Raw genomic sequence first — 15959 nt, 5'->3', positions numbered from 1 at the left:
TAGTCTGGATTGGATTTGATTGGATTTACGGGACTGGACTGGATTGGTGTCCTCTGAGCAAAAAGGTTTGAATCTCTGCCCAGCTCCTTTCTGTGTGGAGATTATTTGGCTGGGTTCTTTAGTCATTACATGGGTGCTCCGGTTCCCTCCCACAGTCTAAAGAAGCAGTACACAAGGTGTGAATTAGAAACTTTTACTTGCCCAAAGGTGTGAATGTTCTTGTCTGTGTTTTCACTCTTCACAGTCTAAAAGACTAATTAGTTGAGGGCCTGCCATTACAATTATTTTCACACTTCACACTCACTTTCTTGAGGTGTATGTGGATAAGTGTGTTTTTTCTAACAAGTGGAATTGCTTTAAAAATAAGCGCCAAGCTCTTTAGTCATTCTCGGTTTAATAGGCAATAAGGATGGCAAACCAGCTTACTCTTTCATTACTGCTGTGAAGCAGTATTTGAAAAATACCGCATCAAGTGTGTGTTTTAAATGCACTGGGTTGAAATGTTTCACACGTGAGTTGAACTACATTGACTCGAATTGATCCGCAACAAGGAGAGAGATTAGATAACATAGAAGCCTGTAATAATGACACAATGGGAGATGCATTGATTGGTAGAAATGTCAAAAGTTATGGATTGAGGCCTTTGCAGTCTAGCACTGCATGTGGTATGTGTCTGCACCATCGGTTGAGATCAGCCACAGTGGGTCATACTTCGTTTGTCCAGACTTTCCATTTTGAGTTTGACCATGCAATGTAAAATTTATGAGAAAAGGTTTGCTGACTGCTAAGTATGCAGGACCTGGGAGCACCGCCTACACAAACCAAAGCTTTTTCATTAGTGTGAGAAAATGTTGGCCTTTCTCCCTGTCTCAACTCTTTCTCCCCTCTCTAAACACTGAATGGTTTCACCCCCTCAAAGTAACAACATTACCAATAAAAGTTGGTAGTTTTAATAATTCAAATATTTCAACACAATAATTACATTGTTTTAAGGGTCTTTGATAACATTTACCTTCTTTTCTCTTATTTTTACTTTTCTCAAACAGTGTACAGTTTAATTCCACAACAGTTCTGGAGGAACAGCCCATATTAGCTTTGCCATTTTCAGTTATTTATATATAATTTTTTTTGTTGGTGCCTGACTTTTCTGCAGTGTAATTATGCTAACATATCCATCCACAGGGAGATTTGTCTTCCTATAATTGATGAGTGTATTGTAATTAATCACAATGGCTCGACAGGCATTATTAAGTTGATCTGTATTTATTTTTTGCCCTGGGGGGATATAATGTGGGCTCTGGAGTCCCCTGGATAATGACTGCTGGAGGAGGGTATTATAGCTAATCATCATTGTGCAGAGCTAGGGGGATTTGATTTAGCGCACCTCCAGACATTGTAAAAGCGAGAGGGCTGGTTAGGGAGGGATGTAAGGATTACTCAAGAGCTGAGGGATATAAATATACCCCTTCAGGGAGGGATTCTTCCTGCCAGGGAGCTGTTAGCCATGTGTCTGTCTATGCTAAGGAAGTTTAGCTCAGGCCTTTTTAGCATACTTGCACATACTGTATGAGCCATATGGACGTCTTTTGCATGAGAAGAGGTTTTCATAAATGTGATGTGCTAAACATATTCCCACTTAGCCATATGCTGGTGCAGGAGTGTGGCACTAGAGCTGTGTAATTAGTGCTGATGGTGTCTGAGTATGCATGAGCAGAAAGTAGCCTACAGCACCACAAACAGATTATCCTTGATGTGAAACTCTATCAAGGCATATTTAAGAGCATGCTCATGAGGAATAGATTTAATAGCACCGGCTTATTAATTAAATACCTTAATAATTGGCCAGTGTTACAGATTTGACTGCTAAGCAGTAGTGGAGGAAGTATTCAGACCAGTAAAAGTATTCAAGTATAATAATAAGTTGATAAAAAAATATATATAAAAAAAAATCATTATTATGAAAGAGGAGAAGCAACATATCATCGATGTTGTGAAGCTGGTATCTTAAAAAGATTTTTACATCAAAAATCACCAAACAATCCACTCAACTGATAAACTGACTACTGATGTGTATAGGAAAAATGTAACCCAAATGCAAACACTCAGAGGTGAAAGAACAAAAGGCAAGATGCTCAGAACCAATGTCCAACTATCCAAGATCCGAAATGAAAACAAAAAAAAAGTTAAATCCAGAAAAAACAAAAACATAAAAAAAACAGTTACAAATATGGAAGACAAACTATAAAGCCATGGGGAACAAATCCAGAACACAGGGAAGACATGAGGACCAGGAAACAGATGCACCAGAACAAAAGAACTGACCAAGAGTAGGGAAGAACACAAGCTTAAGTAAAAGGGACTAACTAAATGAAACAAAGGGGGGACATGAGAAAGGATGGGTCAAGGGCAAAAAGAGGATTTGAAAGGCAATTGATTGTTTCAGCTCTACTTTTTTTAAACCATTGGTAAGTTTAATTTCAAGCTCTTATGTTTGTTTGGGCTTATGTATGTGTTACGTAAACAAAATCTAGAATGTTGCTAGTAATCAAAGCTGCCAAATAATTGTACTGCAGTAAAAACTGGGGTAGAAGTTAAAAGAAGCATTAAAAATGACTTGAGTACAAGTAGCTCAAATTTGTACTTCAACAAATATCTCACTTTTGGCAAGATGGCCCTTCTATCGAACTGGGCTGTCTATAAAGTAGAAAGACACAACTATTTTTAAAATTGGTGCTACATGGCTGTGATTTTCCCTTGTCTCGGATGTGAAAGACCTATAAAAACAAGAATGCTTGCACGTATTGCGAGTTGGGCAGTGTTTGCTGTTATAACAGGACACAGTATGGTGGCTGGCTGGAAATAAACCACACAGTGAAAATACACTTTTGAAAACATTTTAGGTGGGAAATAGACAGTAAAGAGGAATTGATCAACACCTCTGTGTTTTATGGTCTGATTAGAGAGTTAGGGTTATTTAATCCTCCGTTTTCCCAATTCAGAAACAATTTGGCGGCAAGTTCTGGTTCACAGACTTTTGTTATTTCACAGTATGCTAAAATACTGTATGCTTCTGAAATTATTTAAGAAATTAATAAGATAAATACTGTAATTCCCATTCTCTCTCTTGATCGGACTATACTCTTTGATAAACTCTTAGGATGTTTAGTGTAACTACTAGCACAAACGTGAAAAAGCACTCGTGCAATCTTACTACAGCACCACGTGGAGAAGAGACTGAGGCACAAACAGGAATAAAGCATCAGCAGGTGGAGCAAACCTCAAGAACGGCCAATCACAGCAGTTCCTGTTGTCCCTCTCAAAGCTGAAAACAGTTTATTGGGACACAAAGAGTCAAGCGCTAATTCTCTATGTTGAATGCTGTTTTTACCTAAAGGAGTTACACATAGTATACAGCACAAGGGTCCTACAGCAGTGAAAATATAAGAAATAAAGCACACAAATTTGTTTTCCAGGGCAGATGATGTCCTCTATAAGCAAACACTTTCTTGTCATAAGACACTGTACTTCTGTCACTGCCTAATGACAACAAACAAGTTATTTTAGTTGTCAATATCTGCAACTGTAGGCTACAATTTCACAGTCAACAGGAAATTTAAAAAATAATGGATTTGCATCTGATTGTTTTACTGTGTTGTTGACTGACTCCCACTCCCCTTGTTGCAGAGCAAACTGAATCCACTCAATGTGACCCCACCAGTCCGGGCAGTAGACATGGACAGAAACATACAGCCCCCATCAGACAGACCTGGCATTTTTTACTACATCCTGGTTGGTAGGTTCTTCACGCATCTACATTACTTTACCCATGTTATTTGCTTCGGCTCGGTCAGTATGCCATGACTTGAGTTCTAAGTTTTTTCCAGTGTTTCTTGATGTTATTGCAAAGAGCAAACTCAGATTTGTGAATGTTCTTATCTTTTTATTGCAGGTCATCCAGCCACATATCCAGAGTACTTCTCCCTGAACAGAACCACTGCAGAGCTGCGTGTTCTGCAGCCTATCAGCAGGGACTTGTATCAGAGGTTCACGCTCATCATCAAGGTACAAAATGACATTCGATTTGACCCGATCACTCCTTAACTGTTGCATCAGCAGAATCAGTGCTTGTTGTCTTTTATTAAAGCGACATTCTATGAAAACCCACAGATTATTAATTGAGACATCCCAGTCTGTTTTTTTTGTAGGCTGCCAAGGTAAGCCTGTTCAAAGTTGGGATTCAGTGAGCCATTCAGTTTTTGGCCTTATTTTTTCACAAGGTAGACTCACATTAAAACAATACTGCTTCCTGAAGGGAGAGCTGCCATTGTTTTTCTTGTAAGGGTCAGACCACCAGCACTACCATCATGTTAAAGGTGAGCATTTTGCATCAGCTGCTAGTGTTAGGCTTGGCTAATATGGCTCTTCCCTGTTTGGGATATTGTTGGACTACTGTTGTAATGTTGAAAGACATTCAGGGGTAACTGTGGGAATGTCAAGCCTTGTTTGAAGCCAACTCAATAAGGAGTAGTAGAATCAATGTCTCTGCTACCACAAGAGCAGATGACATTTGTCTGTCTGCGTGCTGTTATGCAATTTGAAAATAGGATTTTCAGGCCAGGAAAAAAGGTTTTGGAAAAAATAATTTTAATTAGAAAATCAAAAATGTGTTTTATGGCAGATGGAGTAGTTATTTTTATACATCACTTGTGTTTTATTGAAACACAAGTGATGTAATGAAATGTGGAAGCAGACAATCAATCTGCTTTTAGCCTCCACTCACTACAGTATATGCTAGCAGTACGCCTGGAGCAGCGTCCATTCTGGTGTAGCATTCTAAGCGGATTGACTGGACTTCTATGTCCGCCATGGGTCAGCTATGAATTGAAAGACTCAGTGAGTCTTTTACTTTCTGCAATGCTTCAACAGACAGATAGTGAGCCATCTGAGTCCTTATTTCTTGAGTAACGGCTTCAGATATGCTTTATGAAATGCATCTTCCTCTCTTGTACCCATGTGTGGAATCTTTATTCTTCCGTCTTGCCAGTGGCTATTTTACATTCTTGAAGGAGATCCCTGTGCAATAAATTATCAGCTCTGTTGAAAATGTTCTTTGGTCCCATTCATATGAAATTATTTCCAATATCTCCACAGTGTGCTGAACTGCCGTTCATAAGAACTATGTCTAGGTGTCACAAAATACTATTATTATCACATCAGACGTGAATATATTAGACATTTATATTCATTCTCAAGTGGATTCCACAGAATTTGAGCTGGATTAATTCAGCAAAAGTAGCAGAGAAACACCATGCCTGCTCTGCTCATGTGTCCAATGGATTTGAACATAAAAGTAGACCTCCTGCTGTGAGCTCCAATAGCTCCCACATTGCAAAGCATGGTCACTGGTTGAACAGGCTGCTGTTTGTCTTGCAAAGCAGCTTCTGCTCCTCAGGGTAAGGAGACCTACTACAGGCTGGCACCAAACAAACTACAATGACATAATAATGCAATATACTTCCACTGTGAATGAATAAGATGATTTAATTATCACCAATTCCTCTCATGGCTATACTGTACAGTACAATATACTATACTGATTATCTTCATCAGGCCTCAGTTGGTTGTAAAATATTGATTCTCCTCCTGCTTCTGCATTTTACTACTTTAGTAAAACATCTTAATTCAGTACCCACATTTTTTTTATGTGCCTCTGCCACATTAAGTTCTACTCTATAACTTAAGCATGCACCTTTACCCACTCCACCTAGATAACCTCAGTCCTGAAGGCCATTAACCTTATCTTTAGCTGCTTTGGAGATGGGGATGAAAAAGATGTTATGATTTATGGACTTCGAAGGAGGATAGGCTGCTGTGCTCTCATGAATCCTAATTTCGAGCCAAGTCAGGGATTGCCTCTGTGCTGCTGGTGCAGAGCAGCAGTGCAGATTGAACCTTCCTCCCATCCACCCATCACTACCCTCTAGACGCCTCCAAGCGCTGCGTGCCCTGCTGTTTACCGGGATGGCTGGAGAGCACATGCAATGAGTGGAAGAGCTGATTTCTACATGAGGAAGGCAGCAAGGGGAGATTGATCATATTAGAGGCATTTTGCATGTCTTCGGGAGGATGGGGCATAGCTAGAGGAAGGGAGACAGTTCAAAGTGGGAGCAGGAAAAGACCAATATAGATAGAGAGATGTGTGTGTGGAGGATGGTTGGAGCCTTATCTACCTGAGTCATAGAGAGGGGGAGGAAACCATGGCTCAAGGACTCAGAGGGGTAGAAAGTGAGAATTAGACTTTGCTATATCGGGAATGCTCCGGTGCAGCACAGTATGTGGTGTACATAGCTAATGCTTTTGGAGGTTTAAAGCATGTTTTAGAAAAAACACATTTGTTGCTCTTTAAAAGTCACGATTGAACTTTATAGAACCATATAAACCAAGATGACCATAAAGAAATGAAATGAGGACTTGGATGAAATAAAGACAAGACAAGAAAACAAAGAGATGCAGTTTAACACCTTAAAGATGATGGAGTCGGGACAGGAGAATCAAGACTGACTGATAAACAGTGACTTTTGGTAGCGGCGAATCTCCTGCAGGACTGTGTGTTGTAGCAGTGGAGCGCAGGTCATTTAGCACTGGCTCCCAGAAATAGGGGCATCGCTAAAGAGCCAAATCACCAGGGAACACTGTAATCCTACACCATGTCTTTTCTCCCTGTTTGTCAAAAAAATGCTGTGTTTCCCACACATTGACTAATTTGTGGTGGTGCGCCACAGTATCAAGACCGACAGCCACATATTGCGTTTCTTTTTCTAGCGCTACTTAAAAGCGCTGTGTATCCGTTTGGCTGCATTTCCTTTCCCTGCTCTCCCTTTGTCTCACTCCCTTTGTCTCACTGTCAGTCATGCATCTCACACACACAGCCCCGCTGCGCATGCCGTTGAAATAATAGCGTGGAAGCTTGATATTTGGTGCAGACGGCTGGCAAAAGTCACAAGTTCACTACATTCAGCGAGGTAAGCGCTATGTGGGTTTTTGTTATTATTGCTCAGATAAGGGAAATGGCTGGATGATTTTTCGGGATAGAAAGTCTTGAGCTGTGAAACCCAACTGGATGTACGGTTACAATTAGTTTCAAGATTGATTAAAGCTGCTGTAAGCATTTTTTTTTTAAGTAAGTGTTATAAAGCTCTATGACAATCATGGCTGTAAAAGAGGGTAAGGTCAGTAACCCATGTCTCTCCTCCCCCTGCTCGTGCAGTAAAATAGAAAATACATTTTCTGATATCTCTACTCACTTTATCCAATTGTTGCAGCTTTAACTAGAAGTACAAAAACTACAAGTGTGTGGTCTGCGGTCATAGGGATGTCCACCAGAATATAAACAAGAATTTCTGAGTTTTAGGCCCCTTCACTCCACAATATAACAATAGAACTGCATTCTTTTTTACAATCAGCCCTCTGCAACACAAGCCCAGTGAAATTGAGCTAATATGCAAAATTAGTTCCATGTCATGGCTCGAACTGATGTCGTCTCACTCCCCCTCTCCATCTGTATTTTCAAAGCCTTAATGTTTCTGAAGCATCCCAGCGTGGAAGCCAATAGTGACATATGTGCTATGGAGGGAAAAGTTTGCAGTTACAGCCTTGCTGGACCACATATATATCTGGTTTTGGTCTCACTGGGCTGGTAAAAGTGCAGCTTTTTTTTTGTTTTTGTACAGTTGAAGACACTGAAGCAGTCATGTCAGGAACCAACTGTGCTGGAAAATGAAGGGGAAGGAATGTTTATGTTCTTCTGATTGTGCTGTACAGTGTGCTAAGTATTATGTATGTGCCACAAATATGAATTTCTTGAGGGGAAAAAAATGATTATCTTTGGACAGCATAATGACTGCATTTTATCTGAAAGATGTAGAGCCACCATCACTTTGAGTGAGGAAAGGGACGATGTTGACATGTCTCGGCTAGAGAGATTGAAGTATACTTTCCTTCTTGGAAGATGAAATGTGTTAATGACTGAATAGAAAATGTATTTATAGATAACATAGAGATTCTGGGTAATACTGAAAAAGCACACCTAGTTTATCATACTGTCTGTATTCCCCCTCTATATGAAACGCTCTGTTTCAGCTCCTGTCTCTTCCAAATACTCTGTCTGTTCTGATTGGTCAACTCACACACATCTGAGCCAGCACTGCTAAAACACATTCAGTTTAGGTTGAGGTTGCACAGTCAACAAAGGACACAAAACAAATTTGTCTGGTTAATTTTAGCACAGACTTAACCAATGATGTTTTCATTCAGCCTCCCTCTATTATTGGTCACTCATTTGATGGAGGAGCCAGGGCCACTAATTACCGTCTCTCCCTTAAAAATTATGGTATTTGCGTTAAGTGCCCTCGTAATTGGTAAGGCCTAATCCTAAGTGGACTCTGATTATATTTAGTCAATGTAGGTTTTTGTAATTGAAATGACACTGGGAGAAATGACTCCTTTTGTGCCTGCGTAAGAGTTGGGGCTGCTTAACTCTTGTGTGTGTTAATCATCCAGCTCATTATTACAGCTTCTTAATACATTTCCTGCAGGCTGGTTTTCAGTTTTTTTTAAAGTCTTGTCAATAATTGAAGCATTGCAATGACTTCCTCTCTATCGTTTTTTATATTTTTTTTTTTAGGCTGAGCAGGACAATGGTCACCCCCTCCCAGCCTATGCTGACCTCATTATCGAGATCCTGGACGAGAACAACCAGGCACCGTATTTCCAGTTTGCAACCTATCAGGGCTACGTGAGTGAGTCCTCCCCAGTGGGAACGACGATCTCAGCCAATGCCAACCTCACTGCCCCCCTGGGAATCATCGCACTGGATAACGACATTGAGGAGGTAGAGAGAGAAAGGATACTTTTATCTGCCACTGCTCACTGGTGCCTACACTTTACACATGTCCACTCATGCATGTGTGCATACAAACACAAAGCACAGTAGTGCACTGAGTAAATATTGATTAAAGTTCCACATTTATTTATGTGTTTGTGTTGTGTACTCACAGGAAGTACGGTAATTCATTCATGACTCATTGTCCTGCTGTATTTGTTTCCCTGTTGTAGCTGTCTGCTGGTGATACACCTGTAGGTAAAGGGGCTGCTTTTAGATGCAATGACACACAAACACACACACAGAGTGTAATTTAGGAATGTCCCGATCAAGTCTTTTTGCTCTTAATCACTCATTCTGGGTCCTTTTAAAAACAAGTGTCTTCTGCATAATACAGCTGCACTGCACACATTTGATAGCTTAAAGATGCAATACGTAAGAATTGGCCACCAGAGTCACTGCTAACTGCTGCTAACTGTAACCTGTTTATACATCCACGAGCTTGGTATTTCAGTTAGCCTTGCAGCTAGCTGGACTACCAGGGGAGTGTTGTTGTTCACACCGTCAGAACAGAAGCATTAGAGTGTTAGCATTGGGTTTTCAAGCCTGAGGCTAGCTTGTTCAGGAGGTATCTCTTCAACACAGCGGTGAGACGTATTTGGCATAGCATCAAAAGTGTTGTTTCTTTGCATTCTAAAGATAACTTTAGTTGAATTGTCATTTATTTGAGCAAAAATTCTTACATGTTGCACCTTTAACATTGGCTTATATTTATATCAGTGAAGCTGATTCAGTTAACTGCTTTGACTGCTTTGCAGCTCTGCATTAAACCTGCATCATAGCTTTACTTGATTTCATACTAAATTTTGAGTGTGTGGAGCTGTTGAGGCAGGAATGTTTTGGCAGGATTTCGACAACTTCCATCAAAATGCTGTTTGTTTGGTCTGTTTGGAGCACCTGAAAAATACTCACTTTGCTCGCGGCGGCACAGTGCCAGCATGCATATCAATAATGGAAACTGGTGTTTATTTGCCTGTGTTAAAAAGTGACTCCAGTGTTTTGTACAAATGGGGAAGTTTTTAACAACAGCCATACCTGGAGCGCAATTAGTTACAGCAAATAGAGAGTCAGATTTGTTTGGCTTTATGTGGCCAATACTGATCCATTCATCCATCAGCTTGATCCCTACTCTGCAAATTGACTCGGGACATCCTACTGTTAATTCATACGTAAAAGTAAAAACAAAGTGAAAGCACTTATCCCTGCTGGAGACTTCATCAACATGTACTTATTACACTGAAAAAAGATAAATAATTGTGAGCAAAATTATGTGATTTCTTAACTCAGAACTTTTGTAAATGGTGACATAAATACTCAGGTCTCCAGTAATGATGGGTGCGCACAGACTTGTTTTTGCTAATGGGAGTGTGTGTTCAGAGTGGTTTGCTGTGATCTCTCTTTACAGATGTGTTTTTCTGCAGTTGCTTATGTCAAAGCTTCTGTAGTTATTCTCTTTGAATTCCATCTCACAAAATAATTTATTTTATGAACTGAATCTTGTGTGTGCCATTTAGTTAAAGGGGTGTTTTGACATCTTTGTTTGAATAATAAATTAAATGGGTGAAAACAGTCAAACAAATGACTACTACCTTTAGTTCATGTTTCAGAGTTCACCCTTGCTAAGTCTTTGGAGAAGATTAACAAAACAAAGTGAAGTGGAAACAGAGATAACAAAATCAATAAACCACTCAGTCCTAATGTTTACCAAACTCTCTTAAGAGGACTCATTGATGGACGTGAATCGAAGCAGACTCTCAGCAATGGACCACAATGGACTCTAGGTTTATTTGTTAACACAGTCTAACCTCTTTAGTAAATGGCTCTTTTTATGTTGCTTAATGTGGTTGATATTTTTCCTTAAAAAAGAATAGGACAATGATGGGTTTATATTGTTTTAGCATCAGTCATTTCCTTTCTTCCTTTTTTATTGACATCAGCTTCTGTTTCCATCTTCAGCACCTTCTCCACTGTTTTCTGAAGACAGATGAGAGACCGCCAGCCGATTACTTTTTAAAATCTTTGGCAGATCAAACTGTACTGTTTGATAGGATTTCTCAGCCCCACAGCTGTGTCCTTGGAAAGAATGAAACACTCATGTCGCCATGGTAACATGTTTCTTTTTGTATGTCTTTCTGTTGGAAGACGAAAGATCCCATGGTAAAGATTACCCAGGATGACTACACCACAATCTTTGCCCTGACCCCGACTGGTATAATCCGCTACCTGAGGCTCCTCAAACCTGTGGACCGGGAGAAGAAGATGGCCTATATGTTTACGGTAGGCCTCGGACTCTGCAAGACAGCAGTAAAGACCCGTGACCTACATCTCTATCTATATCTATTCTGTGTATATTAATAGAAGTCACAGGTTAGCTGTATACCAAGAGGCACTTGCAGATACAAAGCTGACCTGACACTTTTAGAGCAACATGACCTTTATCAGTGGTCAAATAGTAGTGAAAATAAGCAGTCTGCTCACTTGAATTTACAGATTCACATCTAATCATCTTTCAAGATTTCGCTCTTCTGATGAGCCTCCTGAATTTGCACCCAAAATGCTGTCAGAACTTTCATTTATAATTCCCAACGCAGCCTCCATAATTCTCAACCAGGAAAAGGGCAGAAAAAAGGTGTGGAAAACACAAAAAACGACCCCAAATCACAGAGATGCCGATTCGCACGGGACTAATATATTGACCTCTGTGTTTGGTGAAATATGGTAGGTAATTTGCGGTGGAATTTTTACTTTACAAATTACGGACATGGCAGATTCGCACGGGATTAAGATCACAGACGACCTCCGCAATTATTACAAATTACTGGAGGTCCCCAGGTTATACTAGTCCTGTGTGAATAGGGCTTTTGTCAATTGGAAAAAGTTGCATTCCATCAACACGCAAATTGTCTTTGACGCATGTTACAATATACTGGACATTGTTGCAAAATGGCCCAGATCAACACATGATTTTAATGGACTCCTACATAAAAACTTTTAGTCCAATTTAGGAGTAGGAGTGTTATATTTTCTGTTGGAAAAAGACTTTCTTTATACCATATACACAGTGCTTTCATTTTAAAGTCCCTGCATTTTTTCTTCCTGTCCCCAGAGCTGTGAAGACTGATGTATATAGCACGGTTTGACACTAGAAGGCAGTAATCACATCCATTGCTGAAAGTGCGATTTTTTTTTTTTCCTGCAAGCATGATTGTGAGATCACAAAGTGTTTGACAGCAAATCCCGATTCAATATTCAGCATAGCCTGAGTATGTATGTGCACATACATAAAGAATAGACTTTACATCGAAGAAGAAGGAGTTGTCTTGTGTCCAGCAATCAGACTGAAATTAAAAATGTTCTTATTCATACTTGCTGTATTTTTGTGGCGGTACTGGTAGTGAAATGCTTCCAAACCAGCCCCAACAGACATATAAATATTAACCAAAAAATATATATTTATATCTAGGCAATGCCAAATACTTGGACAGTAGTCAATCAAATCAAATCTCTCTTCAAGGGGTAATGAAACTGAAAAAGGCTTCTGCAACATCTCAGGTTCCTAATGAACTGAAGTAGGAAAACTAAAGGTGTTTAAAGGGCAAGCAACAAACATGCACAAATGCAGGTAGCCTAGTTGCAGTTTAATTGTTGTGTAATATGTTGGATTTTGAAATTCAGCCTAAATAGCAAGTGCTACAAAATTGGACTGCGACATTATTTTCTCAATGAGGGAGAAAATTAGGTGCCATTTAAATATAGTCATTATACTTTTCCGCCAAAAATCATGTCAGTTAATATGAATGCGGCTAATACATATGTGGAGGGAATTTTGAAGGGGCTCTATAGTTTTTGCATGAAACATGAGACCTTCCCAGTCTCTCTTGGTTGCCGTGGATGTAGTTGGTTAATGCTTCTGGCCTGTGGATTTCTTTGTAGAGGACTGTAGAGGCAGTCAGAAGGATGTGACTTTATAAAGTCAACCAGCTTCGAGCACAACACAGTTGTTCAGCAGAGTCTGTTTAAAAAAGAAACCAACGCCTATTTAGGAAATCCATGCAAATGAAGAACACATCTGCAGTTGGACAACATAAAGGCAACACTTGCAAAAATGCAAAAATTGTGCACAAAAAAAACCAACCAAATTGAGAAACAAGCTCACCACATATCAGAAAACACAAATAGATACAGAAACACAGCATGCTGTATAGAAAACAACAGAAATACAAGTTTCTTTATGCCACTTGTGTATTGTCAAGTTAATGATAGTGCTTCTTAATTTGCTTCTGTTTGCCATCTATTTGCTTTTAGTTCTTAAGTTGTGGTGTCTTGAGCTCTCTCAGCAACCATAGACTACCAATACAGGCCTTACAAATAAAATCTCCATTCATTCAAACACTCATACTAACTCAAACAACTGTACCAAGCCCTGAAAAAAACAACTGTATTTATTATTCATTTTAAAAGAATAGCTTCAGATCTGGGAATAATGTTTACTTGCTTTTTTTTTTTTTTTTGCCAAGAGTCGGAACAAAAATGTACACAATGTTCCTCAGTAAAAAAGCTGCTACAGCCGGCAGCTGGTTAGCTCAGCTTAGTGTAAAGACAAGACAATGAAGGAAAGGGTTAATATGGCTCAATAAAACAGTAACTTAATCTGTCTACCAGCATCTCTGAATCTCACTGATACATTTTATATGTTATATCTTGTTATATCTGTTAAAAAACATTAAAATTAGTTTTCCCTAAATCTACTCCTTTAATGACACATATAAAGATTATATTCTGTGGGAACTGTCAAGTCCTTTCACATACGAGATGCTTCACTCACTGAACTCCACAGCTACCTTCATGTTCCATTAGGATTCTGATGTGTGTGTTTTATAATCTCTATGATGTTTTATTAATCCTCTTACTGTACGGTGTTTTCACAGGTTTATTTAAGTGTCTGTTTTTACCGCTGTTACGTAGACGTCAACAGCCCGCTCTGCCAAAGTGACTTGTCTCTGCCCTGCTCAGAGGGATGGCAGTATTATGGGAAATAAAGTAGCTCCTTCCATCCAGGGGGATTCTCGTGGATTAGTTTGAGCTCTGTGGGAATGGTTCCCTGGAGACAGCAAGCGTTTCTGAACAGTGATGATTTGGCTTACTGAAGATTCTAAGGTGTAATGCTGGGTTTGGTTGGGTTTCTTTGGACACCAGCATCATTAATGTATGAATATGTAATATGCCATGTTTTTGTTGACCCTTTTCTGGCTGCATGTAAAGTTTTGTTTATCTATTTATATATCCAGTATAGTTTCACTGGTTTGGAGAGATGAGGAGCTCATATGCTTGTTTTGTTTCTTAGCTAAAAAAGCTTTTAAGCTCAGGCTCAGTTCTGACTCTACATTACAGTGGGGGCTGAGAGTGTTCCTCCGCTCTGCAGTGGTGACTGCTCAGTACAGTCCTTTTTAGATTTCCATGGCCCCTTCAGCTCTTAGAATGGTTTCTGCATTCAGTAGCAGATGCAAAGTAGAAATGAACTTTCGTAAGAAACATTGTCCTCTCTAAAACATCCTCCGCATCACTGTTTCCAGCCAAAATAGAAAATGATGTTCATTGCCTTGTAAATATTTTAGTGGTCTATTCCCTGCTGTATATGAAATAGCTTAAGAGTGGGGCTGTGCGATATATTGTTTTAGCGTCGACATCGCAATGTTCCCATGCGCAATAGTATGGTGGCCCTGAAGTGCAAATCACAACAACAAAACAGAAAACACAACAGCAAATCAGAAAACACAACAACAAAAACACAACATGAATCGTTGCTGATTGGACTGGTCAGTCCTTTGAACAAGAAGGACATGGTTTACATGTTTTCAAAACATGAGCGCTGCTGGTTCAAAGGACGGACCAGTCCAATCAGCGACGATTCATGTCGCCTGAGGTTACCTGCCTTTTCCGGTTTGGTAAATGCTGTGTTTTCTGTTTTGTTGTTGTGTTTTCTGTTTTGTTGTTGTGTTTTCTGTTTTGTTGTTGTGTTTTCTGATTTGACGTTGTGATTTGCACTTCAGGGCCACTGTATCAGGGTCACTGTACAATAGTCTTATAGCAAGTAATTAACTCAGCTCTTTCACATTTTTATGTGATTTTTGAGGGTTTTGCTGGCATTCATATTGAACATCAAGATGGCAGCACTTGATTCGTATTAACAAAACTGCCATTTAGTAGTTTCCGTGCAACTCAGTGTTTGTAACCATGGTGACTTCATCCTACTGCGACATCAAATGTTTAGTTTCAATTATATATATATATATATATATATATATATATATATATATATATATATATATATATATATATATCATATCTATCATTCTTATCAGCAAATGAAAACATCACTGACAATTCCTTGTACCACCATTACTGTGATTATTGTTTTTTGATGGCACTAACAGCACAGAACAGTGCTTCACTTGACTGGCGGTTTGATGTAGGAAAACAAAGGAAAAACTTGAGAGAGAGCCCAAAGCCATACAAATGAACCAGGCTCAAGCCGCTGCAGCCATGACCTGCTATGCACAGATTTATATCAGAAGTAGAGCATAGAAGAGCAATCAGTGTTGCTCATAAGAGCCCAATATAAGTGTGCATTGTTATCATGTTAACCAGGCTTGAAGTTATTTTAACTGTTAACACTCAGGAGTTGAATCTTGCAAATTCTTTGACTTCCAGAGAATCCTACAAACAGGTGAGCAGGACCACCAACCTGAATTCCATCTAACGTTCATGAAATTTATAAATGAATGTGTCGAATCTGAGAGACGTGGAAGCCCCCAAGGGGGACCGATTTTTTGAAAGGGGGTCATAAAAGTCTTGAGAGCCACCGCTCTGGCCATTCTTGGCCACTGTAGAAACATTATTGACTCCCTCTGTACAAGGCCCATTTTTAGGTTATAAAAATGCATTGGTTCTTAGTTTCAGGTGATTATACACTCATGAAAAATAATTAACAATGTTATAATCCATGTCTGCTAAAAGA

At 39.4% G+C, this 15959-nt stretch overlaps 1 protein-coding gene across 10 annotated transcripts in view; it reads left to right on the top strand.

Moving 5' to 3' along the window:
* pcdh15a (protocadherin-related 15a) overlaps window positions 1-15959 on the top strand; it is a 261181-nt gene that overhangs the window by 144373 nt on the left and 100849 nt on the right. For all 10 annotated transcript variants that reach the window (XM_030442377.1, XM_030442376.1, XM_030442374.1 and 7 more), the window contains 4 exons: window positions 3685-3793; window positions 3950-4062; window positions 8684-8890; window positions 11084-11218. In XM_030442377.1, coding sequence (XP_030298237.1) covers window positions 3685-3793; window positions 3950-4062; window positions 8684-8890; window positions 11084-11218 — 564 coding nt within the window. The remainder of the gene's footprint in view (window positions 1-3684; window positions 3794-3949; window positions 4063-8683; window positions 8891-11083; window positions 11219-15959) is intronic.

This window comes from Sparus aurata, chromosome 15 (genome assembly GCF_900880675.1).
Source record: "Sparus aurata chromosome 15, fSpaAur1.1, whole genome shotgun sequence".
Lineage (NCBI taxonomy): Eukaryota > Metazoa > Chordata > Actinopteri > Spariformes > Sparidae > Sparus > Sparus aurata.
Note: the sequence above shows the minus strand (reverse complement) of the source record. Positions and strands in the feature narration are given on the sequence as shown.